Source organism: Oncorhynchus keta, chromosome 31 (genome assembly GCF_023373465.1).
Source record: "Oncorhynchus keta strain PuntledgeMale-10-30-2019 chromosome 31, Oket_V2, whole genome shotgun sequence".
NCBI classification, from domain to species: domain Eukaryota; kingdom Metazoa; phylum Chordata; class Actinopteri; order Salmoniformes; family Salmonidae; genus Oncorhynchus; species Oncorhynchus keta.
In genome coordinates, this window is record NC_068451.1 from 4984855 (window position 1) to 5009236 (window position 24382).

Below are 24382 nucleotides of genomic sequence, written 5' to 3' on the forward strand. Positions count from 1 at the left end.
GTGAAACACAAACTCAAGACAAGTGGTTCAACAATATTAGACCTCTTTTATTTTTCTCTTGCAGCAAACTTTGTCATTGGATTTTTCCCAAAGAAAACAAACAGATAAAAAAATGTCTTAAATTATTTTTTTTTAACAAAGAAATTATACATGGAAGCCTAGTGTTCGAGGATTCCATCCTTAGGTTCTCTTTGAATCCACGTCATCAGTGAGCTGGAGGTTTGCTGGTCGGCCAGAGGACCGAGAGGCTCATTGTCCAAATTTGCCCTTTACAATGTTACCTTTAGACAAAATCTCATATGACCTCATAAGCAAAATTCCAACTGCAGCAGAGGACTCATGCTGGCTCCAAAGCTACAGGAAGGGAAAAATCCCTATCCCATTCTTCCCCCAAAACTTTCTGGAGAAAGCTGAAAGTGCTCGTGTAGGGATCCCGAACCCCAAAAGACACCAAATGAATAGCGTCTATGAAATTGCCTCTATGCCATGCATGAATGATATTAGGACTGGTGGTATTGCCCTAGGATAGTGAAATACCATTCTTTCTTCTTCACTTTCCCTCTCTCTGTTCAGAGCATCAGTCCAACATAGGTTAACTTTCCCATAATTCCCAGGTTAACTTTCCCATAATTCCCAGGTTTTCTAGAAATACTGGTTGAAAGATTCCCGATTTTGTGCTTATTCCATCCGAATCCCGGTTATCTACCGACCGGGATATCTCGAAAAACTGGGAAACTTGTGGAAATTACCAGAATTTTGCAACCTTTAGTACAACAAAGTTCGACAGATTTTCTGACCAATCAACACCTGACTTATCAATTAAATCAAACCCCTAAACGTAACCCCACAACCATCCTTTAGAATTATCCGTCTCTACATTGTTATCAACAAATGACAGAGGAGCAAATGTCTATGTGTTGGAGAAAATGTGAGGAGCTACTGCTTCAGTCTGACAGCTTTGTCTTAACCTACATAATAAAAGTAAAAGGGAAACATTTTGCATACCTGTCAATAAAATAGGCATATAGAGCCACAAGAACTTCTCAACAACAGACAAAGCAAAATGCAACATGGATCCTTGGCCATTTTTTACTCTCAAAACTTAGAACAAATGCAGAGCCATTATTTTTTTTGTCAGACCGAGTTTAAAAGAAACAAGGAGCACAATCCCATCAACACATTTAATTTGAGTTGGAGAAACACTTCAAGACTGGGTAACACTTAAAGTCAAGACTTCTTGTGCTCTCTTCCTGTTGACCAATATTCCAACAACTTAAAAAAAGGATTGTAAATCAAAAACTTTATGTAGAGACTTTCAGAGCTGGAGAGGGGCTGAGTGTGACCTCTAACCTCTGAGCCATCTGTAGGCTACACTACCAGAGGCCGGGGGCTTCTGCTTGTAGTGTTTCCCTCCAACGCGCTCCTCCTTGAAGAGGGTTTAGAAGTGGTTGACACCTAGCTCATAGTGAGAGATTGGGAAGTGATGGAGTGCTCTCCTCTTCTTTACCGTATAGGCCCAATACCCCTAGCCTTGGAGCAGCGGAGGGAGAGGCCGAGGTGATGTCGTTGGTGTTCTTAAAAAAAAAGGTGAAAGGTCGTCGTCGTCACCCCTGTGGAATCCCCTCGCCAAACTGGTTTCCTCCAATCCTGCCTCGGGATGTGAAAGAGGAGGGCAGTGCATAGTGCAGAGCTGTGACATGACATTCACTCAATGTTGCTTTCGTTTTAGAGGGGTGAATGAAACATTGACAAACAGAATATCTATGGTGCTTTTTCCCCCTCCTCACAGACACACACGTACACACACACAGACAGCCTCAGGGTTTGGGAGGGGGTGGGGGAGGAGTGCCTTGCGTCCTGCTCCCTCCATACTGTATGTGGTGTTGGGCCCGCTAGTCTAGCTGGGCCGGCACTGCACCTGGCCGTCTGAGCTGTCCTCATCGTCCGAGCCCTCTGGCCCGCGGCCGCTGAGGCCCGTGATGCGGTAACCCATGTTGAGCAGCATGACCTCCAGGGGGTCGGCATTCATACGCCGCTGGTTGGCTGCAGCGGCGCCCTCCATGTCCTCCACCACGCGCCCGTTCCCACTCTCACTTTCCGCCTGGATGACAGAGGGAAAACGATGGAGAGAAAGAAAGGTAAGAAAAGGGTTCACTTCTGGTGTATTCTAAAGTCAGCCTTTAATTTTTTTTTTTATATATATATTTTTTTTACATCAGACTACTACAAAAGGAGGCCATAGGAAAGGACAGATCATACTGCAGCCTCAATTGTGACAATCCAATAACCAGATGTACTATTGGGTTAATTTTTGCGTAAACCTTGATAGTTTTTAATGCATTGGCAACAAATACATTCAATCAAAGAATCAATCATGTTGGTGATTGAATGAATTGCTTCTTAAATGCATCTATTCTATGCATAGTGTCCTTGGTCCCGTTTCTCGCTGTATATAGCCTACCATTCCACACAAAATAAGTTTGCTCATTGGGGAAATTAAGTTTTGAATTTAATAGAATTTAATAATGTTGATAATGACCTCCGGCCTGGGGTTCCAGAGCCGCACCACAGGGTCGATGCCGCTGGTAGCCAGGAAGCAGTAACTGGGGTGAGGCTGCAGGCAGTTGACTATGGACTCGTCCCCCTGGAGGATCCGCACCAGGTTAGCAGTCTCCTTCTCCCAGATGAAAAAGGAGCCGTCGTCGGAGCCGCTCACAATGTACTGGCCTTTACTGTGGGTGTGGGGGATTATATATACACACACTAAACAAAAATACAAACACAACAATCTCAAAGATTTTACTGAGTTACAGTTCATATAAGGAAAATCAGTCAATTTAAATAAATTCACATGACTGGGAATACAGATATGCATCTGTTTGTCACAGATACCATAAAAAAGTAGGGGTATGGATCAGAAAACCAGTCAGTATCTGGTGTGACCACCATTTGCCTCATGCAACGTGACACATCTTCTTCGTATGGAGTTGATCAGGCTGTTGATTGTGGCCTGTGGAATATCGTCGCACTAGTCTTCAATGATTGTGCGAAGTTGCTGGATATAGGCGGGAACTGGAACAATCTGTCATACACGTCGATCCAGAGCATCCCAAACGTGCTCAACGGGTGACATGTCTGGTGAGTATGCAGGCCATGAAGAACTGGGACATTTTCAGCTTCCAGGAATTGTGTCCAGATCCTTGCAACATGTGGCCGTGCATTATCATGCTGAAACATGAGGTGATGCCAGCGAATGAATGGCACAATGGGCCTCAAGACCTGTGCATTCAAACTGCCATAGATAAAATGCAATTGTATTCATCATCCATAGCTTAAGCCTGCCCATACCATAACCCCACCTCCACTATGGGGCACTCTGTTCACAACGTTGACGTCAGCAAACCGCTTGCCCACATTACTCCATACACATGGTCTGTGGCTGGGAGGTCAGTTGGACGTACTGCCAAATTCTCAAAAACGAGAGAGCCGTCTTATGGTAGAGAAATTAACATTTCATTATCTGGCAACAGCTCTGGTAGACATTCCTGCAGTCAGCATGCCAATTGCATGCTCCATGCACATTTTTATATCCCCAGCACAAGGTGCACTTGTGTAATGATCATGTGGTTTAATCAGCTTCTTGATATGCCACACCTGTCAGATGGATGGAATTTCTTTGCAAAGGAGAAATGCTCACTCAGGGATGTAACTACATTGTGCAATTTCTGGTTGTGGAGAAATATGTACGTATGAAACATTTCTGGGATCTTTAATTCAGCTCATGAAACAGGACCAAAACTTTACATGTTGCTTTTATATTTTTCAAAAGGGAGAGAGAGTCAACTACTAAACCTTGTCATTGTTTGATACTGCACACAGGTGGCAGACATTTCCGTAACATTTCATTTGAAGGGTACTTAAATAAGGACTTCATAATGCATTCATAATCAAAAAGTACATGAGCATTATTTCATTCTTATGTCAACTACCACAATTTGATACCTTATGAACTGCTCATGAACTGCTTTGATACCTTATGAACTGCACGTGTTATGAAGTTCTTCAGGAGGCACCAACGTTTCTATAGAACAGCATCATGTTTTCTTTAAAAGGTTAAAAGAAATGCTGTACATTTCTATACAGTGCATATGAAAAGTATTCAGACACCTTCCCCTTTTCCATATTTTGTTACATTACAGCCTTATTCTAAATTTTCTAAAAAAAAATGTTTTCATCCTCAATCTACACACAATACCTCACAAAGACAAAGCAAAATACCTTATTTACATATGTATTCAGACCCTTTGCTATGAGATAAATTTAGCTCAGGTGCATCCTGTTTCCATTGATCATCCTTGAGATGCTTCTACAACTTGGAGTCCACCTGTGATAAATTCTATTGGTTGGACATGATTTGGAAAGGCACACACATTTTGGGCAATATGCAGAGGTGGAATCTTTCCAAATTGGAATATATAGGATTTAACGGAAATATATGCAAATTAATATTAATACCATTTTTAAATGTAGATGTTTTTCTGCATTGGATATATTTACCATATCATATGGAGACAAGACACATAAACCTTTCACCTTATCATAAGTAGACAATTGCAAATGATTAAATCCTTCCAATAGAAAAATAATAAAATTGTTACGAATTTAACTTTTTGACTCTTCACATGGGATGATTTCATGGAACAAATTATATTGAATGATCCATCACATCTCCCAAAACCATTTTCAACATACATCTGTAAAATGATAGTCTAGAAACTAAAGCTTTGGTTGTCTTCCTCTCAGGCTTCCATGTCTTCTCCCCGGACCTCCTCAATGTCCGCCTCTTGAACATCAGACTTTGAGGCCTCATCTTCACTGTCACTTTCTAACCTTGTTGAGGATGGCTAGTTGTCAGGCTCAAAAAGCCTCAAATTTTCCCGGATTGCCACCAATTTTTCAACCCTTGTATTGGTCAGCCTGTGGCGTGCTTTGGTGTGTGTGTGTTCCCAAACAAGGACAAGTTGCAGGATGATGGAGGCAACAGGGGAACGAGCCTCAGATCCACAAAGTCCCTTCCACGAGGTGGCTGATGAGATATTGGCACTACTGCCATATTACATCTCCATCCCAAGGCCCTTGCTTGGAAGTGTACTTCGCCAGACTGCCAAGAACTTTGCCCTCATCCAGGCCAAGGTGGCGAGACACGGTAGTGATGACACCACAGGCCTTGTAGATCTCTGCACCAGACAGGATGCTCTTGCCAGCATACTTGGTGTCCAACATGTACACTGCGGCGCGTATAGGAATCAGGCAGAAGTCTTTACGCTTTCTGATGCATTTCAGAACTGAAGTTTCCTCTGCTTGGAGCAACAGTGAAGTGGACAGGGCAGTATGGATTTCTTCTCTTACATCTGCAAGCAGAGTCTGAACATCAAACAGGATGGCATTGTCTCCCTCAATCTGTGCAATGGCTACTACTATAGGTTTCAGGCTGCTTACCACTCTCTCCCAAAATACATCATCCAGGAGGATCCTCTTGATGGGGCTGTCCATATCGGCATACTGTGATAGGGACATTTCTTGGAGAGACCTCTTCCCCTCAAGGAGACTGTCAAACATGACAACACCACCCAAACGGGTGTTGCTGGGCAGCTTCAATGTGGTGCTCTTATTCTTCTCACTTTGCTTGGTGAGGTAGATTGCTGCTATAACTTGATGACCCTTCACATACCTAACCATTTCCTTGGCTCTCTTGTAGAGTGTATCCATTGTTTCCAGTGCCATGATATCCTTGAGGAGAAGATTCAATGCATGAGCAACTCAGCCAATGGGTGTGATGTGAGGGTAGGACTCCTCCACTTTAGACCAAGCAGCCTTCATGTTCGCAGCATTGTCTGTCACCAGTGCAAATACCTTCTGTGGTCCAAGGTCATTGATGACTGCCTTCAGCTCATCTGTAATGTAGAGACCTGTGTGTCTCTTGTGCCTTGTGTCTGTGCTCTTGTAGAATACTGGTTGAGAGGTTGAGATGATGTAGTTAATTATTCCCTGCCCACGAACATTCAACCACCAATCAGAGATGTTTGCAATAAAGTCTGCTTTCTCTATGATGTGCTTGACCTTCACTTGAACTCTGTTGAACTCTGCATCCAGCAAATTAGCAGAGAGGACATGTAGATAAAAGCATTGGAGGGGTGTATGCTGGGCAAAGAACATTCAGAAATTTCTTCCAATACCTGTGAGCATCAGAGGTGAACAAGTTGCATACACAGCTCAAGCAAGACATTAATAAACATTTCTGACTACGTTCCTCCATTGAGTTAAAAAAAAACTTCTGATTCCTGTTGCTATCGATAAGGTGTCTGATTCACAATTTTCACCTTGAATAGAAGTAGAGGGAATTTTGTCAGAGGTTGCTTGTTGTGAGCGCTGAGGGAACTTTATGCACTTGGCCAGATGATTCTGCATCTTTGTTGCATTTTTCACATATGATTTGGCACAGTATTTGCAAATGTACACAGCTTTTCCTTCTACATTAGCTGCAGTGTAATTTCTCCACACATCACATAGTGCCCGTGGCATTTTCCTGTAAAGATTAGAAAACAATGAGTAAAAAAAACAAACAAATACAATTCCATGTACAGATAAATAGATATAATAATAATAATAATAATATATGCCATTTAGCAGACGCTTTTATCCAAAGCGACTTACAGTCATGTGTGCATACATTCTACGTATGGGTGGTCCCGGGGATCGAACCCACTACCCTGGCGTTACAAGCGCCATGCTCTACCAACTGAGCTACAGAAGGACCTAGATAAGCAGTTAGATTAAACAACTCCTTTAAGATAAATATTTTTAAATGAAACATATGGAAACAGATGAATTAACACTCCTCTGTTAGCAGGATCAAGCAAGCTAAAACCCACATGGTAGCAAAAACGAACTAGCAGAAATTGTTAACAAGTTAGAAATGATTTTTTTAAACACTGTTGTAGGCTACTATTTACTAGTTAACAAAAAATCATATAGGTCATAAAATATATTCACCCCACCCAGTATTGTAATCAAAACTTACCAGAAAGCATGTAGTCTTTGGCTCAGACAGTGTAGTAGTGTGGGCTCAATAGCATCTCATTAGTGTGCAAGATCTTGAGAATCAGCTGTACATGTGATGGAAGAATGCACTGTGCATGCAGAGGGTTGCAATTCCATTGAATTGTGGATAGTTTAACCAAAATATGCCACAATATCTAGAATTGCCTTATGTGTATCCCACAAAAAAAGGTTCACTGTTGTTATAAGCTAACGTTTTTGATTAATTTAAGCAAAATTCCCCAAATTCACGGGCTTAACTTCCCAGGGAATAATTCCGTAGATTTACCAGAAAGTTTGTGACCCTTCACAACCGGAGATACACCTGTCTATAAGGCCCCGCCGTTGACAGTGCATGTCAGAGCAAAAACCAAGCCATGAGGTTAAAGGAATTGTCCGTAGAGATCCGATACAGGATTGTGTCCTGGCACAGATCTGGGGAAGGTTACCAAAAAATGTCTGCAGCATTGAATGTCTCCAAGAACACAGTGGCCTCCATCATTCTTAATTGGAAGAAGTTTGGAACCACCAAGATTCTTCCTAGAGCTGTCCGCCTGGCCAGATTGAGCAATCGGGGGAGAAGGGCCTTGGTCAGGGAGGTGACCAAAAACCCGATGGTCACTCTGACAGAGCTCCAGAGTTCCTCTGTGGAGATGGGAGAACCTTCCAGAAGGACAACCACCTCCGCAGGACTCCACCAATCAGGCTTTATGGTAGAGTGGCCAGACGGAAGCCACTCTTCAGTAAAAGGCACATGACAGCCTGCTTGCCAAAAGGCATCTAAACAAGGTTCTCTGGTTTGATGAAAACAAGATTGAACTCTTTGGCCTGAATGTCAAGTCTGGAGGAAACCTGGCACCATCCGTACAGCGAAGCATGGTGGTGGAAGCATCAGGGACTGGGAGACTAGTCAGGATCGAGGGAAAGATGAACGGAGCAATCTACAGAGAGATCCTTGATGAAAACCTGCTCCTGAGCACTCATGACCTCAGACTGGGGGCGAAGGTTCACTTTCCAACAGGACAACGACTCTAAGCACACAGCCAAGACAACACAGGAGTGGTTTCGGAACAAGTCCCTGAAAGTCCTTGTGTGGCCCAGCCAGAACTCGGACTTGAACCCGATCGAACATCTCTGGAGACCTGAAAATAGCTGTGCAGCTACACTCACCATCCAACTTGACAGATCTTGAGGATCTGCAGAGAATGGGAGAAACTGCCCAAATATAGGGTTGCCAAGATTGTAGCATCATACCCAAGAAGACTTGAGGCTGTAATCGCTGCCAAAGTTGCTTCAACAAAGTAGAGTGAAGGGTCTGAATACTTATGTAAATGCAATGTTATTTTTTACATTTGCAAAAATGTCTAAACCTGTTTTTGATTGGTCATTATGGGGTATTGTGTGTAGATTGATGATGCATTTATTTATTTAAAAAAAAATCAATTTTAGAGTAAAGCTGTAACGTAACAAAATGTGTCTGCACATGCTCTGAGGACGAGACGGCATCCCCAGCCGCGTCCTCAGAGCATGCGCAGACCAGCTCGCTGATGTGTTTACGGACATATTCAATCATTCCTTATCCCAGTCTGCTGTTCCCACATGCTTCAAGAGGGCCACCATTGTTCCTGTTCCTAAGAAAGCTAAGGTAACTGAGCTAAACGACTATAGCCCCGTAGCACTCACTTCTGTCATCATGAAGTGCTTTGAGAGACTAGTCAAGGAACATATCACCTCCACCCTACCTGACACCCTAGACCCACTCCAATTTGCTTACCGCCCCAATAGGTCCACAGACGACGCAATCTCAACCACACTGCCCTAACCCATCTGGACAAGAGAAATACCTATGTGAGAATGCTGTTCATCGACTACAGCTCAGCATTTAACGCCACAGTACCCTGCAAACTCGTCATCAAGCTCGAGACCCTGGGTCTCGACCCCGCCCTGTGCAACTGGGTACTGGACTTCCTGACGGGCCACCCCCAGATGGTGAGGGTCAGTAACAACATCTGAGCCCTCTCCTGTACTCCCTGTTCACCCACGACTGCGTGGCCATGCACGCCTCCAACTCAATCATCAAGTTTGCAGACGACACTACAGTGGTAGGCTAGATTACCAACAACGACGAGACGGCCTACATTGGGAGGTGAGGGCCCTCACACTCAACGTCAACAAAACGAGATGATTGTGGACTTCAGGAAACAGCAGAGGGAGCACCCCCCTATCCACATCGACGGGACAGTAGTGGAGAGGGTAGTAAGTTAAGTTCCTCGGCGTACACATCACGGACAAACTGGATTGGTCCACCCACACAGACAGCATTGTGAAGGCACAGCAGCAAAGAAGAAATTCGGCTTCTCACCAAAAGCACTCACGACCTTCTACAGACGCACAATCGAGAGCATCCTGTCGGGCTGTATCACCGCTTGTTCACCCCGCTATCATCCAGAAGGTGAGGTCAGTACAGGTGCATCAAAGCTGGGACCGAGGGACTGAAAAACAGCTATTATCTCAAGACCATCAGACTGTTAAACAGCCACCACTAACATTGAGTGGCTGCTGCCAACATATTGACTCAACTCCAGCTCACTTTAATAATGGAAATTGATGGAAAAATGTATCACTAACCACTTTAAACAATGTCACTTAATATAATGTTTACATACCCTACATTACTCATCTCATATGTATATACTGTACTCTATATCATCTTGCCATCTTTGTAATACATGTATCACAAGCCACTTTAAACTATGCCACTTTATGTTTACATACCCTACATTACTCATCTCATATGTACAGTGGGGCAAAAAAGTATTTAGTCAGCCACCAATTGTGAAAGTTCTCCCACTTAAAAAGATGAGAGAGGCCTTTAATTTTCATCATAGGTACACTTCAACTATAACAGACAAAATGAGGGGGAAAAAAATCACATTGTAGGATTTATGAATTTATTTGCAAATTATGGTGGAAAATAAGTATTTGGTCAAGAACAAAAGTTTCTCTCAATACTTTGTTATATACCCTTTGTTGGCAATGACAGAGGTCAAACATTTTCTGTAAGTCTTCACAAGGTTTTCACACACTGTCGCTGGTATTTTGGCCCATTCCTCCATGCAGATCTCCTCTAGAGCAGTGATGTTTTGGGGCTGTTGTTGGGCAACACAGACTTTCAACTCCCTCCAAAGATGTTCTATGGGGTTGAGATCTGGAGACTGGCTAGGCCACTCCAGGACCTTGAAATGCTTCTTACGAAGCCACTCCTTTGTTGCCCGGGCGGTGTGTTTGGGATCATTGTCATGCTGAAAGACCCAGCCACGTTTCATCTTCAATGCCCTTGCTGATGGAAGGAGGTTTTCACTCAAAATATCACGATACATGGCCCCATTCATTCTTTCCTTTACATGGATCAGTCGTCCTGGTCCCTTTGCAGAAAAACAGCCCGAAAGCATGATGTTTCCACCCCCATGCTTCACAGTAGGTATGGTGTTCTTTGGATGCAACTCAGCATTCTTTGTCCTCCAAACACGACGAGTTGAGTTTTTACCAAAACGTTCTATTTTGGTTTCATCTGACCATATGACATTCTCCCAATCTTCTTCTGGATCATCCAAATGCTCTCTAGCAAACTTCAGACGGGCCTGGATTTGTACTGGCTTAAGCAGGGGGACATGTCTGGCACTGCAGGATTTGAGTCCCTGGCTGCGCAGTGCGTTACTGATGGTAGGCTTTGTTACTTTGGTCCGAGCTCTCTGCAGGTCATTTACTAGGTCCCCCCGTGTGGTTCTGGGATTTTTGCTCACCGTTCTTGTGATCATTTTGACCCCACGGGGTGAGATCTTGCGTGGAGCCCCAGATCGAGGGAGATTATCAGTGGTCTTGTATGTCTTCCATTTCCTAATAATTGCCCCCACAGTTGATTTCTTCAAACCAAGCTGCTTACCTTGTGCAGATTCAGTCTTCCCAGCCTGGTGCAGGTCTACCATTTTGTTTCTGGTGTCCTTTGACAGCTCTTTGGTCTTGGCCATAGTGGAGTTTGGAGTGTGACTGTTTGAGGTTGTGGACAGGTGTATTTTATACTGATAACTACTTCAAACAGGTGCAATTAATACAGGTAACGAGTGGAGGACAGAAGAGCCTCTTAAAGAAGAAGTTACAGGTCTGTGAGAGCCAGAAATCTTGCTTGTTTGTAGGTGACCACATACTTATTTTCCACCATAATTTGCAAAGAAATTCATTAAAAATCCTACAATGTGATTTTCTGGATTTTTTCTCTCATTTTGTCTGTCATAGTTGAAGTGTACCTATGATGAAAATTACAGGCCTCTCATCTTTTTAAGTGGGAGAACTTGCACAATTGATGGCTGACTAAATACTTTTTTTGCCCCACTGTATATACTGTACTCGATACCATCTACTGCATCTAGCCTATGCCGTTCTTTACAATCACTCATTCATATATCTTTATGTACATATTCTTTATCCCTTTACACTTGTGTGTATAAGGTAGTAGTTGTGGTATTGTTAGGTTAGATTACTCGTTGGTTATTACTGCATTGTCGGAACTAGAAGCACTGCATTGTCGGAACTAGAAGCACAAGCATTTCGCTACGCTCGCATTAACATCTGCTAACCGTGTGTATGTGACAAATAAAATTTGATTTAAAGTAAAGGGGTCTGAATACTTTCCAAATGCACTGTATCCTCCAAAAAATTGAATGGGGAAACATAACCAACGTTTTAGAACGCAGTGTCTTCTTCAGGGTTGACTATACATTAGCCAGCACCTCTACAAAAAAAAATGTGCGCCGTCAGCTCATGCTTTTCTTTAGGTCAACAACTAATATTAACATAGTGTTTTTAGAATATATAATATATATCAGTGTCTAAAATGCTCCACTGACCTGCCAAAGAAGTTGGCCTCCTTGATGTCTGTGGTGGTGTTACAATGACCACAGTAGCGGTGTTTGTAGTCGTAGCTGCGCTCTCTCAAAACGACCTCATCTTCCGGGATGGACTCCTTCCTGCTGAACGTGTGGAAGCGGATTGAGCTGTTGCCCTTTTTGTCCTCAGCTACAAACAGACACGACATGGAAATAAACAAAGAAAATATCCGTACTCTAATTAACACTGTATTAATTTGCACAATTGCCCTTGTGGAATACATAAGGTATTTTGAATTGAATCGACATCATATAAAAACACATATTGTAAGTCAATGTGGAAAGGTGATAAGGTTGATCAGTCAGAAGTCAGCCAAAATCACACTTTATTTGTGGGGGGAAACAGACGATTAACCAACCCAGCATCACCATTAACCCCTTCTCACCAGAGTCCATCTTGGAGAAGAGGGCGGCCTTGATATCCTTATCTAGGGCGTCGCAGGCGCAGCTGTGGGCTTGCTCGGGGAACTTGCCCTTGAAGTCATCCAAGCACTCCAGAGCCTCGGCCACATACTTCAGCTCAAAGAGGCAGCGTGCCAGCCGGAAGTGGGCCTTCAGGTGCCCAGGGTTGAGGGACAGGGCTTTCAGACAATCTCTCAGCGCATCATAGTGGTCACCGTCCCTGGGGGAGAGAGAGAACACATCACACACACAACAGTAAATACCACACAGTCACAGAGTCACAGTCACACACACACCAGCATAGTGGTAATCCGCTTTAAACGTGACGAAACAAGGACGTTATACCTGAACTCAAACGTTTTTTTTTTGTTCCGTTGCAAAACATTTTGCTACAGTATGCCCTACTGAACATGACCGTGTTCTGTAATAGGAGAAACACAGAAGGAGAGTAAACAAGCCTAACGGGTTAGCTCGGGCTCTAGGTCGAAAAAGCTGCCTTACCACTTGCGCTTCATGTAGGCGGCGGCGCGGTTCCCGTACAGCATGGCGTTGTGGCTGGCCTCGTGGATGCCCAGACTGTAGAACTGGATGGCCTGCGTCCACTGCTGCCGCGCAAACGCGTCGTTGGCCTGCTGCTTTATCCGCTCCAAGTGAAGAGGCAGCTCGCCAGAACTAGGGAAGAAAGATGAGGACGAGATGAGAACGTGATAAGAGAGAAACTAGGGATGTCACCCCCCGCCCCATAGCGCAGTGTTTCTATAAATACACTGGGGCTAGGCTGGTGCGAAATGTAACATGTGGGTGAAAATTAACGATTAAAATCAAACATGAGAAAAAAGGTTACCCAGAGAAAACTTTGCTTTCTGCGAATCGAAGTCGGCTGGCTGGCAAGTGAATTCCATTTGACACCCTGTTGGTTGTCTTTCCATTCTGAACATCTGTTGGGATATCAAGATTTTAGAAATCCCCATACAGTTCTGGGCATTACAAAGTTGCACTGCGACACAGTAAAGAACATTTGCCACAAAGTGGATGTAACTGCACTGACAGGAACATTTGTCAAAAATGCATTTCATTGCATGGGTTATTGTCAAGTGATTGATAATGACCTTGGTGGTTGATGTCACCCTGCGAGAGAGTAATTTGTCACATAGACAATGTACCTTGATGTAGATTGCTGCTGCAAGGCATTTTGAAGAATTCACTTTTTAATGCCCAGATCTGCATATAAACTATGGGCAGACTTTCAGCGAGCAACTACCCCCCTCCATTGGTCATAAATAATACATTCTGTATATGTCATTTTAATGGCCAAATACTGTAGTAAGCTTTGGGCTATTTACATAGTCATACCTGTTAATTGGCACTTTTTGGGAAGCAGATAGGTGTACGGCTTCTGTTTGAACGTCAAGTCAAATAGATACACCTGCAGGCAAGAGAAAACACATTCCCGGCAAAGTTACCCTTTTGAACCAACCACTGGTAAACATCAACTTTAATGATTTGCATAAAGTAGTATGCTTGTTGCAACTCAAACCTGACAATCTGAGAAAGAGATGGTGAGCTGACCTGGAGGTTTAACTTCTAGGACGTTTCCTCTTCTAGGAAGCAGCCTTACCTGTTCTCCTCCCATGTTAACTAGCAGCTCGGTGCCGTCGGGGCTGAAGGTGACGTAGGTGGCCACTAGGACCCTCAGGCGGTTATTGTAGTCAGGGAGCTTCACTGGCAGGTGCCCTGAGGTAACAGATCAAGGAGAAGAAGTTGGGTGAGAAGCATACAGAATCCCCTTACCTGTCCCACTATTTTAGTTCCATATACTGAAAATGACTGCGTTATAACCCATACATTGTCCATGTGTGTTTTCAATGTTTATAATACATTGTAGATACTGTATGGGCTTCATAGAAAGTGTTCACAGCGGGGGGGGGGTTATTAATACATTTTGTGCAATAAGCCAAACCATACGATCACTACACACACCTGCGACATAATACTGCCCCGCTCCGTCTGGGATGGGCTTCTGCCTGTCGCAGAATGTGTGCACTCCCGCCGATGTGCTCTGACTCGCAGACTTCCTGTGAATGGAAGTGGAGGAGAGAAACATAAATGATTACCAAATCATGCTCCATCTGTGTATATAAGAAGTCTCAAAGCTGAGAAATTAACATTGGTATGACTGATGATAGCCCAGAGTAATAGGGAGACATATTAGACGTTCTATCCAATAGTCGTGCATATTCCTTACGTGATATGAAATTAAAAACGATTCAATTAAACTCAAATTTGACAGTAAAGGCAGCGAGAGCTAAATCCTAACTTCAGACTTGAGATGACTTGGACTTTCAGGTCAATGGAAACATGAGTCACATGCATCGATCTCAAGTTAGGATTCGAGCCCGACTACTAAACACCTGTGGTTGTGGATCATGCGCATGTCGTAGAGGCGTACAAAGGGCCCGTTGGCCCCCACTGCTAGGTAGTTATTATTTTGCGGGTTGACAGCCAAACACTTGGCCTCCACCAGCTGACCACAGTATTCCGTCAGGTCGATGAGCACTTCTGAACGCTTACTGCTCTCCCTCAGGTCATATTGCCTAAAATAGTAGTAGAAGAAAGCACATCATGAGGACATCAATCATCTCCAGAGAGTCAGAACTAAGCTCTTTAAAATATTGTTTGTTTGGAATTCTAATCAAATACTAGACTTTTGCAAGGTTTAATTGCAAGGTTTAATTAAAACTGCAATTTGTGTCCAAAGCCAGCTTGATCAAAAAGAAACGACTAACTACTATACAAGCTGTACGTAGGAGCCATATTTTGAAGTTGTAGACTACTGGTTAGGTTAGTCAAAAAAACAAGCCATGATTGCAACATTGGCCAGTTGAGTCATAAGCAGCGGGGGCAGTCAGGCAGTGACGTACTATAGAGAGAGTAAGATACTAAAGCCCCCCCCACTGCCTCTGTCTGAGCTGACCCCCTTATGGGAACCATTGCCTGTAGCCAACCCACACATCTGCAGTAGTCCCCAATGACCACTGCGCACCTGAGCTTTGAAGGGTAGTTAAAGGGCACTGTAGTGCCTTGCGAAAGTATTCGGCCCCCTTGAACTTTGCTACCTTTTGCCACATTTCAGGCTTCAAACATAAAGATATAAAACGGTATTTTTTTGTGAAGAATCAACAACAAGTGGGACACAATCATGAAGTGGAACGACATTTATTGGATATTTCAAACTTTTTTAACAAATCAAAAACTGAAAAATTGGGCATGCAAAATTATTCAGCACCCTTAAGTTAATACTTTGTAGCGCCACCTTTTGCTGCGATTACAGCTGTAAGTCGCTTGGGGTATGTCTCTATCAGTTTTGCACATCGAGAGACTGAAATTTTTTCCCATTCCTCCTTGCAAAACAGCTCGAGCTCAGTGAGGTTGGATGGAGAGCATTTGTGAACAGCAGTTTTCAGTTCTTTCGACAGATTCTCGATTGGATTCAGGTCTGGACTTTGACTTGGACATTCTAACACCTGGATATGTTTATTTTTTAACCATCCCATTGTAGATTTTGCTTTATGTTTTGGATCATTGTCTTGTTGGAAGACAAATCTCCGTCCCAGTCTCAGGTCTTTTGCAGACTCCATCAGGTTCTTCCAGAATGGTCCTGTATTTGGCTCCATCCATCTTCCCATCAATTTTAACCATCTTCCCTGACCCTGCTGAAGAAAAGCAGGCCCAATTCATGATGCTGCCACCACCATGTTTGAACAGTGGGGATGGTGTGTTCAGGGTGATGAGCTGTGTTGCTTTTACGCCAAACATAACGTTTTGCATTGTTGCCAAAAAGTTCAATTTCGGTTTCATCTGACCAGAGCACCTTCTTCCACATGTTTGGTGTGTCTCCCATGTGGCTTGTGGCAAACTTTAAACAACACTTTTTATGGATATCTTTAACAAATGGCTTTCTTCTTGCCACTCTTCCATAAAGGCCAGATTTGTGCAATATACGACTGATTGTTGTCCTATGGACAGAGTCTCCCACCTCAGCTGTAGATCTCTGCAGTTCATTCAGAGTGATCATGGGCCTCTTGGCTGCATCTCTGATCAGTCTTCTCCTTGTATGAGCTGAAAGTTTAGAGGGACGGCCAGGTCTTGGTAGATTTGCAGTGGTCTGATACTCCTTCCATTTCAATATTATCGCGTGCACAGTGCTCCTTGGGATGTTTAAAGCTTGGGAAATCTTTTTGTATCCAAATCCGACTTTAAACTTCTTCACAACAGTATCTTGGACCTGCCTGGTGTGTTCCTTGTTCTTCATGATGCTCTCTGCGCTTTTAACGGAACTCTGAGACTATCACAGTGCAGGTGCATTTATACGGAGACTTGATTACACACAGGTGGATTGTATTTATCATCATTAGTCATTTAGGTCAACATTGGATCATTCAGAGATCCTCACTGAACTTCTGGAGAGAGTTTGCTGCACTGAAAGTAAAGGGGCTGAATAATTTTGCACGCCCAATTTTTCAGTTTTTGATTTGTTAAAAAAGTTTGAAATATCCAATAAATGTCGTTCCACTTCATGATTGTGTCCCACTTGTTGTTGATTCTTCACAAAAAAATACAGTTTTATATCTTTATGTTTGAAGCCTGAAATGTGGCAAAAGGTCGCAAAGTTCAAGGGGGCCGAATACTTTCGCAAGGCACTGTACATTAACCTCCAAGACAGTGTGTGATGGAAGTGCTGCTGGAGGCATGTGGCCACAGAAACCCAGAGAAGCGGTGCCTGGGAGAGCCAAGGAACTGGTAGGGAACAGCCCATGGCATAACACTTCCACTCCAACCTTACTGTTTCATGTCATCTTTTCACCTTCGATATTCTACTACAAGCCAGTAGATATAACATGATGCATCTGACAATGTATCTGACACAGTGTCACCTTAACCAATGAACATCTTTGGATGCGACAAGGATGCTCCAATGGTTAGCTAGCTACTGGGGCTCTGACCTGATGATGCCATCCTCCGCAGCACTCCAGAAGGTGTTAGGCCACATGGGGGCCGTAGCAATGCGCTTGACACGGTTGGTGTGGTCGGAGAACATGTGGATGGTCTCCTTGACCGACACGTCGTGCACATGAACCTTGGTGTCCGCTGCACCCGTCACGAGGATACGGTCACCTGAGTGAGGGAGAAACTGCAAGAGGGCACGGGGGAAAAAGGAGAGGATAAAATAAGAAAGAAGCTTCATTTCTACACAAATAGATTTTCCCATCAAGCAGTTTATGTTTTTACCTTCACAGAGAAGATGTTTGCTGCATGCCCTGTGTGCATAGTGGTGAGCTTCTTGTGTTTGAAGGGGTCCCAGATGATGCAATGTTGGTCATCTGAGCCCGATGCCAGCAGACTGCATAGAACAAGAGTAAACATTACAGATTGGCCAACATAAATGTAGGAGTGTTAAATATGGTCATTTAAATAGAACCCTGGTTTCAGCTCAGGACTTACTCTCCCTGTTCGTTCCATTCCAGGCAGTTCACACACCCAGTGTGGCCCTGTTGACACAACAGGTACAGGCTGTCAGATTGGCGAAGGAATTAATGTTGTATGTGTGCAGTAGCACACACACACACACACACACACACACACACACACACACACACACACACACACACACACACACACACACACACACACACACACACACACGCACACACACACACCATCACCTGCAACTCTGCCTCCAGTCCAAGTCTACTGATGAAGGGGTCTGTGACATGATACTGCCTTTGGAAGCCCAATGCTCTCTTGTCCTGTAGACATTAAGGCAAAACATCACCTGTCTCTCCCCAAAATCTCCTGTCTCACTCTGTCCAACATAATTAAAGCATTTGTGAATACTAGTGTTCATTATTTAATAGATTGCAATTCAGAGTTGTTGATTTTGCTCATGTATCCTGACAAGAAAATATGAAAATTTTAAATTCTGTGGGAATTAGTTAGGGCAGTTTGTTTATTTCATAAAAACGGGCTTAAAACATTAGACTCACCCTGATCTGCCTGTGCAGGATATCTCTGGTGATGTTCACAGCAGACATGGCCTCACAGCAAGTCATAGAGCACGGACCAGAGGTGCAGGGTCCGAGGGTCAAAGGTCAGATGGCATCTGCACAGTCTCTATGGAATGGGCTGCAATTTGAGAAATATAATAGAACGGACATCACACAAAAGAACAAGCTTACTTAAATAGGATAAATGTGCAAACATAGATGTTTGTTTCTCTACTAGGTACGTCAGTCAATGGACACTGGAGTAATTTACACCTAAATTGATGAGGGGTTCCCAAGTGTTTGAGGTTTAAATACTGAAACATAACTGTTAGCTAACTAGAACAAAAACTGGTTATATCTCAACTAGCCAAGCGGTAGTCTTCAGACAGCTATGTACACAAAATTCCTTCCTAATACTAGCCATTGCGACTGGTGATGTTTACATTAGCCAATTAACGTTAAAGGTAGCTAGCTGGATTAGCTGCTGGGAAGCTAGCTACCAATAGCCAATAACAACAAGCCGTATACGCACAGTGACAGCAGTCTAGGTTAGCCTCCCCAAAAATACAGACACAGCTCCTTCATCTTAACTATATATGTCTAGCATTCCCTAAAAAAAAACGTTGTACCTGTGTCGTCTGGGCTTCAACTCGAAATCGTTTAAAAAAATTGCCCAAAATGTCCAGATTACGATAGAGCTTGCTATCCAGCCAGTTACTGTCTGAGCTACACTAGCTAGCGAGCTGAGCTAACATGAGATTATTTAGTCAAGGAACAGGGAATTCTCTATGCTCTAGTTCTCTATCTAGCACTTTAGCTACTCCTTACCAATGAAAGACAAACTGTAACAAGAGCGCTTCATATGACATATTTTTGGAAAGAATTTACAAGTGTTGACTGTCAATGCTTACTTACATGGGTTTATCAACTGACTGAACTCTCCCACTACCCTTACGTAAAATAGCTGACGTGAACTAGCCTTTGGATATGATTTTTAGGGAAGCAATTACGAGTACACCGCTCTGTGAATTGTACCACTGTTTTTCTTCGTCGCACGACTGTACTGTTGCGTGAAAGGTCAATTCCACAAATGAAAAAGTTTTAAAAATCCTTTGCATATTTTTTTTTCTCAAGTGGTGGAAATGATTTTTTGTAAATACTTTAAAGTACTACTTAAGTACTTAATACTTACGTATTTTTGAGGGGGGATATCTGTACTTTACTATTTATATTTTTTACATCTTTTACTTCACTACATCCATAAAGAAAATTATGTACTTTTTACTCCATACATTTTCCCTGTGAAGCAAAAGTACTTGTTACATTTTGAATGCTTAGCAGGACAGAAAAACATCCCTGGTTATCCCTACTGCCTCTGATCTGATGGACTGGCTAAAGACAAATGCTTCATTTGTAAATTATGTCTAAGTGTCTGTAAATTTTTAAAAATCATGAACATTGTACATCTGGTTTGCTTAATATAAGGAATTACATTATTTATACTTTTACTTTTGATACTTTAGTATATTTTAGGAATTACATTTACTTTTGATACTTTAGTATATTTAAAACCAAATACTTTGACTTTTACTCAAGTAGTATTTACTGTGTCTTTTACTTTGGACTTTTCCTCAAGTATGAAGATTGGATACTTTATCCAGGTCTGTATTTTCTACTTATTAACCTAATGCAACATGAGATCAGCAATGACATTCAGCACTGTTTTCCTGGTGAGATGTATGAAGGAGTGTGGTGTGAATTAATAATAAATTAATCAGGAAATAATTCATAAAATAATAGATATATCCTGATACATATGTAAATCAGGATATATAAATGTATCAAGACAGTCGTGAAGAGGTCACGAAAAGGCTATCCCCCCTCAGGAAACTGAAAAGATTTGGCATGGGTCCTCAGATCCTCAAAAGATTCTACAGCTGCATCATAGAGAGCATCCTGACGGGTTGCATCACTGCCTGGTACGGCAACTGCTCGGCCTCCGACCGCAAGGCACTACAGAGGATAGTGCGTACGGCCCGGTACATCACTGGGGCTAAGCTGCCATCCAGGACCTCTACAACAGGCAGTGTCAGAGGAAGGCCCTAAAAATTGTCAACGACCCCAGCTACCCCAGTCATATAATGTTCTCTCTACTACCGCATGGCAAGTGGTACCAGAGCGCCAAGTCTAGGACCAAAAGGCTTCTCAACAGTTTTTACCCCCAAGCCATAAGACTCCTGAACAAGTAATCAAATGGCTACCCAGACTATTTGCATTGTTTTCGAGTATTGACTTTTTGAAATAGAGAAGCAGAGAACTCAGTGTAACGGATGTGAAACGGCTAGCTTAGTTAGCGGTCTGCGCTAAATAGCGTTTCAATCGGTTACGTCACTTGCCCTGAGACCTTGAAGTAGTAGTTCCCCTTGCTCTGCAAGGGCCGCGGCTTTTGTGGAGCGATGGGTAACGATGCTTCGTGGGTGACTGTTGTTGATGTGTGCAGAAGGTCCCTGGTTCGCGCCCGGGCGAGGGGACGGTTTAAAATTATACTGTTACATTGGTGCCGTGACCCGAATTACTGGTTGCTGCGGTAAAAGGGAGGAAGGTCAAAAGGGGGGTGAGTGTAACGGATGTGAAACGGCTAGCTTAGTTAGCGGTGTGCGCTAAGTAGCGTTTCAATCGGTTACGTCACTTGCTCTGAGACCTTGAAGTAGTAGTTCCCCTTGCTCTGCAAGGGCCACGGCTTTTGTGGAGCCATGGGTAACGATGCTTCGTGGGTGACTGTTGTTGATGTGTGCAGAAGGTCCCTGGTTCGTGCCCGGGTATGGGCGAGGGGACGGTTTAAAATTATACTGTTACATTGGTGCCGTGACCCGAATTACTGGTTGCTGCGGTAAAAGGGAGGAAGGTCAAAAGGGGGGTGAGTGTAACGGATGTGAAACGGCTAGCTTAGTTAGCGGTGTGCGCTAAGTAGCGTTTCAATCGGTTACGTCACTTGCTCTGAGACCTTGAAGTAGTAGTTCCCCTTGCTCTGCAAGGGCCGTGGCTTTTGTGGAGCGATGGGTAACGATGCTTCCTGGGTGACTGTTGTTGATGTGTGCAGAAGGTCCCTGGTTCGCGCCCGGGTATGGGCGAGGGACGGTTTAAAATTATACTGTTACATCAGCTTCGCGGAAGTCACAGGTGAACCTTGCTGCTGTGCAATTAAAATGACAACCAAAGAGGTAGTGCTGAATTTCCCCAAACTTCTTTGCAGCTTCTATTTATTACAGCTGGTGGTCTGTCTTGGTCAGGCAAAGTGTTCAGTTCACAAGCTGGAGGCAGGCATCTAAGGGTAAGCACCCATTCTATAGATGTTCAACTTCTTTCTTAAGAGAAATTCTGAATGTGTGATTTAACCCTTGGCAAAGCCTGGCACAGAGGCTTCTTCTACACGCTCTGAAGAAGGCATAGCAGCCAAAACACGTACGTATGTGCTTTTAATTATCCTTGTGGACATGACAAGATCATAAAGGCATTAACTTACCTCAAAAATGAGGAGTGACATGGTATTTCTTCAAATATGAACATTTTATCACGAGTCATCCAAAGACTACCTTCAAAATGTTTTGTACACCTGTTTTCACACAGGCAGCACCTGCCGCCACTAATTCTATGATCGATTTGTTGTGCCATAAACTGAAACTTGGAACTAAGTGTGCTTTTCTTCTTATTCTGTGTATGTCAGGAAGTCAATGCCATGGTTCTGGAGATTGTGTGGAGACTATTGTCACCAGTGCAGTGGAGCCTGTGTCTTCTATCCCTTCTGCTTCACATAGTATCAATGATATGTGTGATCCGTTCAAAAAGGTAATACTTCTTCCTGTATTATGGCCCTTTATGAGCACTTTTTTTAGGTATTGCTGACATCCTGTCTGCATTCTTCCATTAGTAGAAAGACATCCAGGTTGTCATTAGCTGAAATGGGACCGATCTCTGGTGAAAGGGTCAGTGTACAAAATACCTGGGAATGTCCCATTCACCTTACCAATTCATTTACATTACAATTAACTGTTGTTTGTGGATGTCCTGCTCCAGAAAATAGTCAATAAATAAAAACTTAATGTAGTAAAGCTGGTATTCAAACGTATGGAATAATCAAACTGAACTGAAACCAATGGCTCCCTCTGCTGATACTTATATGATTGCTCATTGCAGCCCCCAGATTCAACTGAGGCCAAGACCTCAGAACGTCATTGGACCAGCATCCTCAAAAAGAAAGTCAACCCAGTCCCAAAGAGAGCACAGAGGTCAGAGTCAGTTGTTCATCACACTTGGAGTTGGACATGCTTCCCCACATCACACTCAGCTCACTGTTTATTTTTCTCTCTATGCAGGGTCTTTCCCAGGGCAGGACACCCCAAGGCCGGTGAAGAAGGCTTTGAGGCAGTTGCCTCCCTTACCTGAGCTGGAGAAGAGCAGTGTCCGACGACACAGCAGCTACACTGGGTCCGCAGTGTATGACGTTGTCGCCACAGAGGTTTGTAAATCCATGGCCCACTACAGACAACAAGGCTTCTCAACAACAGACAGCAGACGGCAGCAACCACCTGGAGGAGGTAGATGAAAAGGGGGAAGTTCCGTTCCCTGTCTATGCCAAAGTCAACAAAACCAAAGTTTTCTCGAACTCGTCAAGCTCCCGGACTGTGAAATCTTAACTACTGTTCTGCAGTGACTGATAAGTCAACACTGTGATCGACATGTCCCCCAAATGCTAAATAGTCTACTATGCTTTATGCCAAACGTTTATTTGAGATAATTGCTTAACTCGTTTTGTTCTTTCTGAAATGTTTATATGCGTATGTGTTTCTTATGTTGTTTCTTAGGCCCGCAATGCTACAAAGGCACAGAAATGACTTATGTTGTAATTTACTTGGGTCTCAAGACAATAAATGAAGTTTGTTTTCTCTATGTTCATTAATTCTACTGCACCATCTACCAATTCTATCATAATCAGATCTAGACAAATGGAACGTTCCCCTTCTGTTTTAAAATGGGCAGGACTCTGCAGTTGCTAGCAGCTTGTAGTGTTCTTTGAGTCAAAACAGAGACGGTTAGCTAGCTAAACTCTAGAACAGCAGCTGACAGAGGAGAACTTATTCTCGATCCGAAATTACACATGTGCTCATCTCGGCACACTCAATGAGTTCATTTCAGGTATGGTAGAAAAAGGGTCCATGCTATTCTTCCGCCCTATTGAAGTTAACATTTTAAAATGGTTAAGATAAGGGGTATGTATATACGGTTTAGTGTATGCACGTCCCAAGGATCCTGGGTATTACTGACCGTGTTCGTTATGTAACGTTAACGTTATTTAGCTAGCCAATAGACCAATATCTAACTGGCATAAACTATATCTAGGTAGATAGAAAGCGAGATCTGTGTGGCGAACTTAATCAGAGCGAGAATCAGCTGTTTTCCAGTCATTTGGACTAACGTCAACTGGAATATAGGATCTTCAGCTGATGTTGACACTGTTTCTGATACAACTGTATAGCATCCCCCTTGGCTCTTAAATTCAGTTTAGACTCACACCCCTCCATTAAACCACTCAAGCCCCCGTTATGTAATTTCGAGGTGCGTGTCCTTGCCAGCACATTTGATCTGTGTCTGCCCAGAAATACTCACTAAAATTCCTGATGTTGCCTATTGAGCAATTGCTGTGATATATAACAAGGGGGGGGGGGCTTGTGTTTTGTTCCTTCCTATACTTTCCTCTCACTGTTCTGCACATCACATTGCTCTAGGGCTAGAACCGTTGTCCACTCAAGGTGCAGGTTCAGCAGGACACAACGTTTTGAAACGACAAGATATGTTATGTAGAACAAACATGCATCTCCAACATGTAGAACAAGGAGT

The 24382-nt window shown here is 43.3% G+C and overlaps 1 protein-coding gene and 1 long non-coding RNA gene across 7 annotated transcripts; one reads left to right on the forward strand and one right to left on the reverse strand.

The window, feature by feature from the left end:
* Nucleotides 1-26: 26 nt before the first annotated feature.
* LOC118364232 (WD and tetratricopeptide repeats protein 1-like) lies at nucleotides 27-23459 on the reverse strand. 6 transcript variants are annotated; one of them, XM_035745591.2, is made up of 16 exons: nucleotides 22927-23450; nucleotides 18488-18626; nucleotides 18167-18250; nucleotides 17946-17992; nucleotides 17733-17844; nucleotides 17447-17634; nucleotides 14855-15037; nucleotides 14424-14518; nucleotides 14062-14177; nucleotides 13797-13869; nucleotides 13288-13381; nucleotides 12945-13115; nucleotides 12428-12663; nucleotides 12003-12171; nucleotides 2540-2732; nucleotides 27-2101 (listed from the first exon to the last, which is right to left on the reverse strand). In XM_035745591.2, the coding sequence occupies exons 2-16, from the start codon at nucleotides 18551-18553 to the stop codon at nucleotides 1898-1900; spliced, it is 2031 nt and encodes a 676-aa protein (XP_035601484.1). In that variant the 5' UTR covers nucleotides 18554-18626; nucleotides 22927-23450; the 3' UTR covers nucleotides 27-1897. The 6 variants fall into 6 exon arrangements, with proteins under 6 accessions (XP_035601484.1, XP_035601483.1, XP_035601486.1 ...); XM_035745590.1 differs by lacking the exon at nucleotides 22927-23450 and adding an exon at nucleotides 19403-19522; XM_035745593.2 differs by lacking the exon at nucleotides 22927-23450 and adding an exon at nucleotides 19316-19336.
* Nucleotides 22414-23010, forward strand: LOC127914279 (uncharacterized). The gene is made up of 3 exons (XR_008087874.1): nucleotides 22414-22470; nucleotides 22682-22773; nucleotides 22861-23010. It is a non-coding gene; the product is annotated as an uncharacterized LOC127914279 (long non-coding RNA).
* Nucleotides 23460-24382: the final 923 nt, after the last annotated feature.

Coding starts and splice junctions, on each gene's coding strand:
- LOC118364232 (XM_035745591.2), bottom strand. CDS start 18,553: ATGACTTGCTGTGAGGCCATGTCTGCTGTGAACATCACCAGAGATATC. Junction 15,038..17,446: donor GCGGAGGATGGCATCATCAG/GTCAGAGCCCCA, acceptor CTACTATTTTAG/GCAATATGACCTGAGGGAGA. Junction 13,382..13,796: donor CAAAAAGTGCCAATTAACAG/GTATGACTATGT, acceptor ATATCCCAACAG/ATGTTCAGAATGGAAAGACA.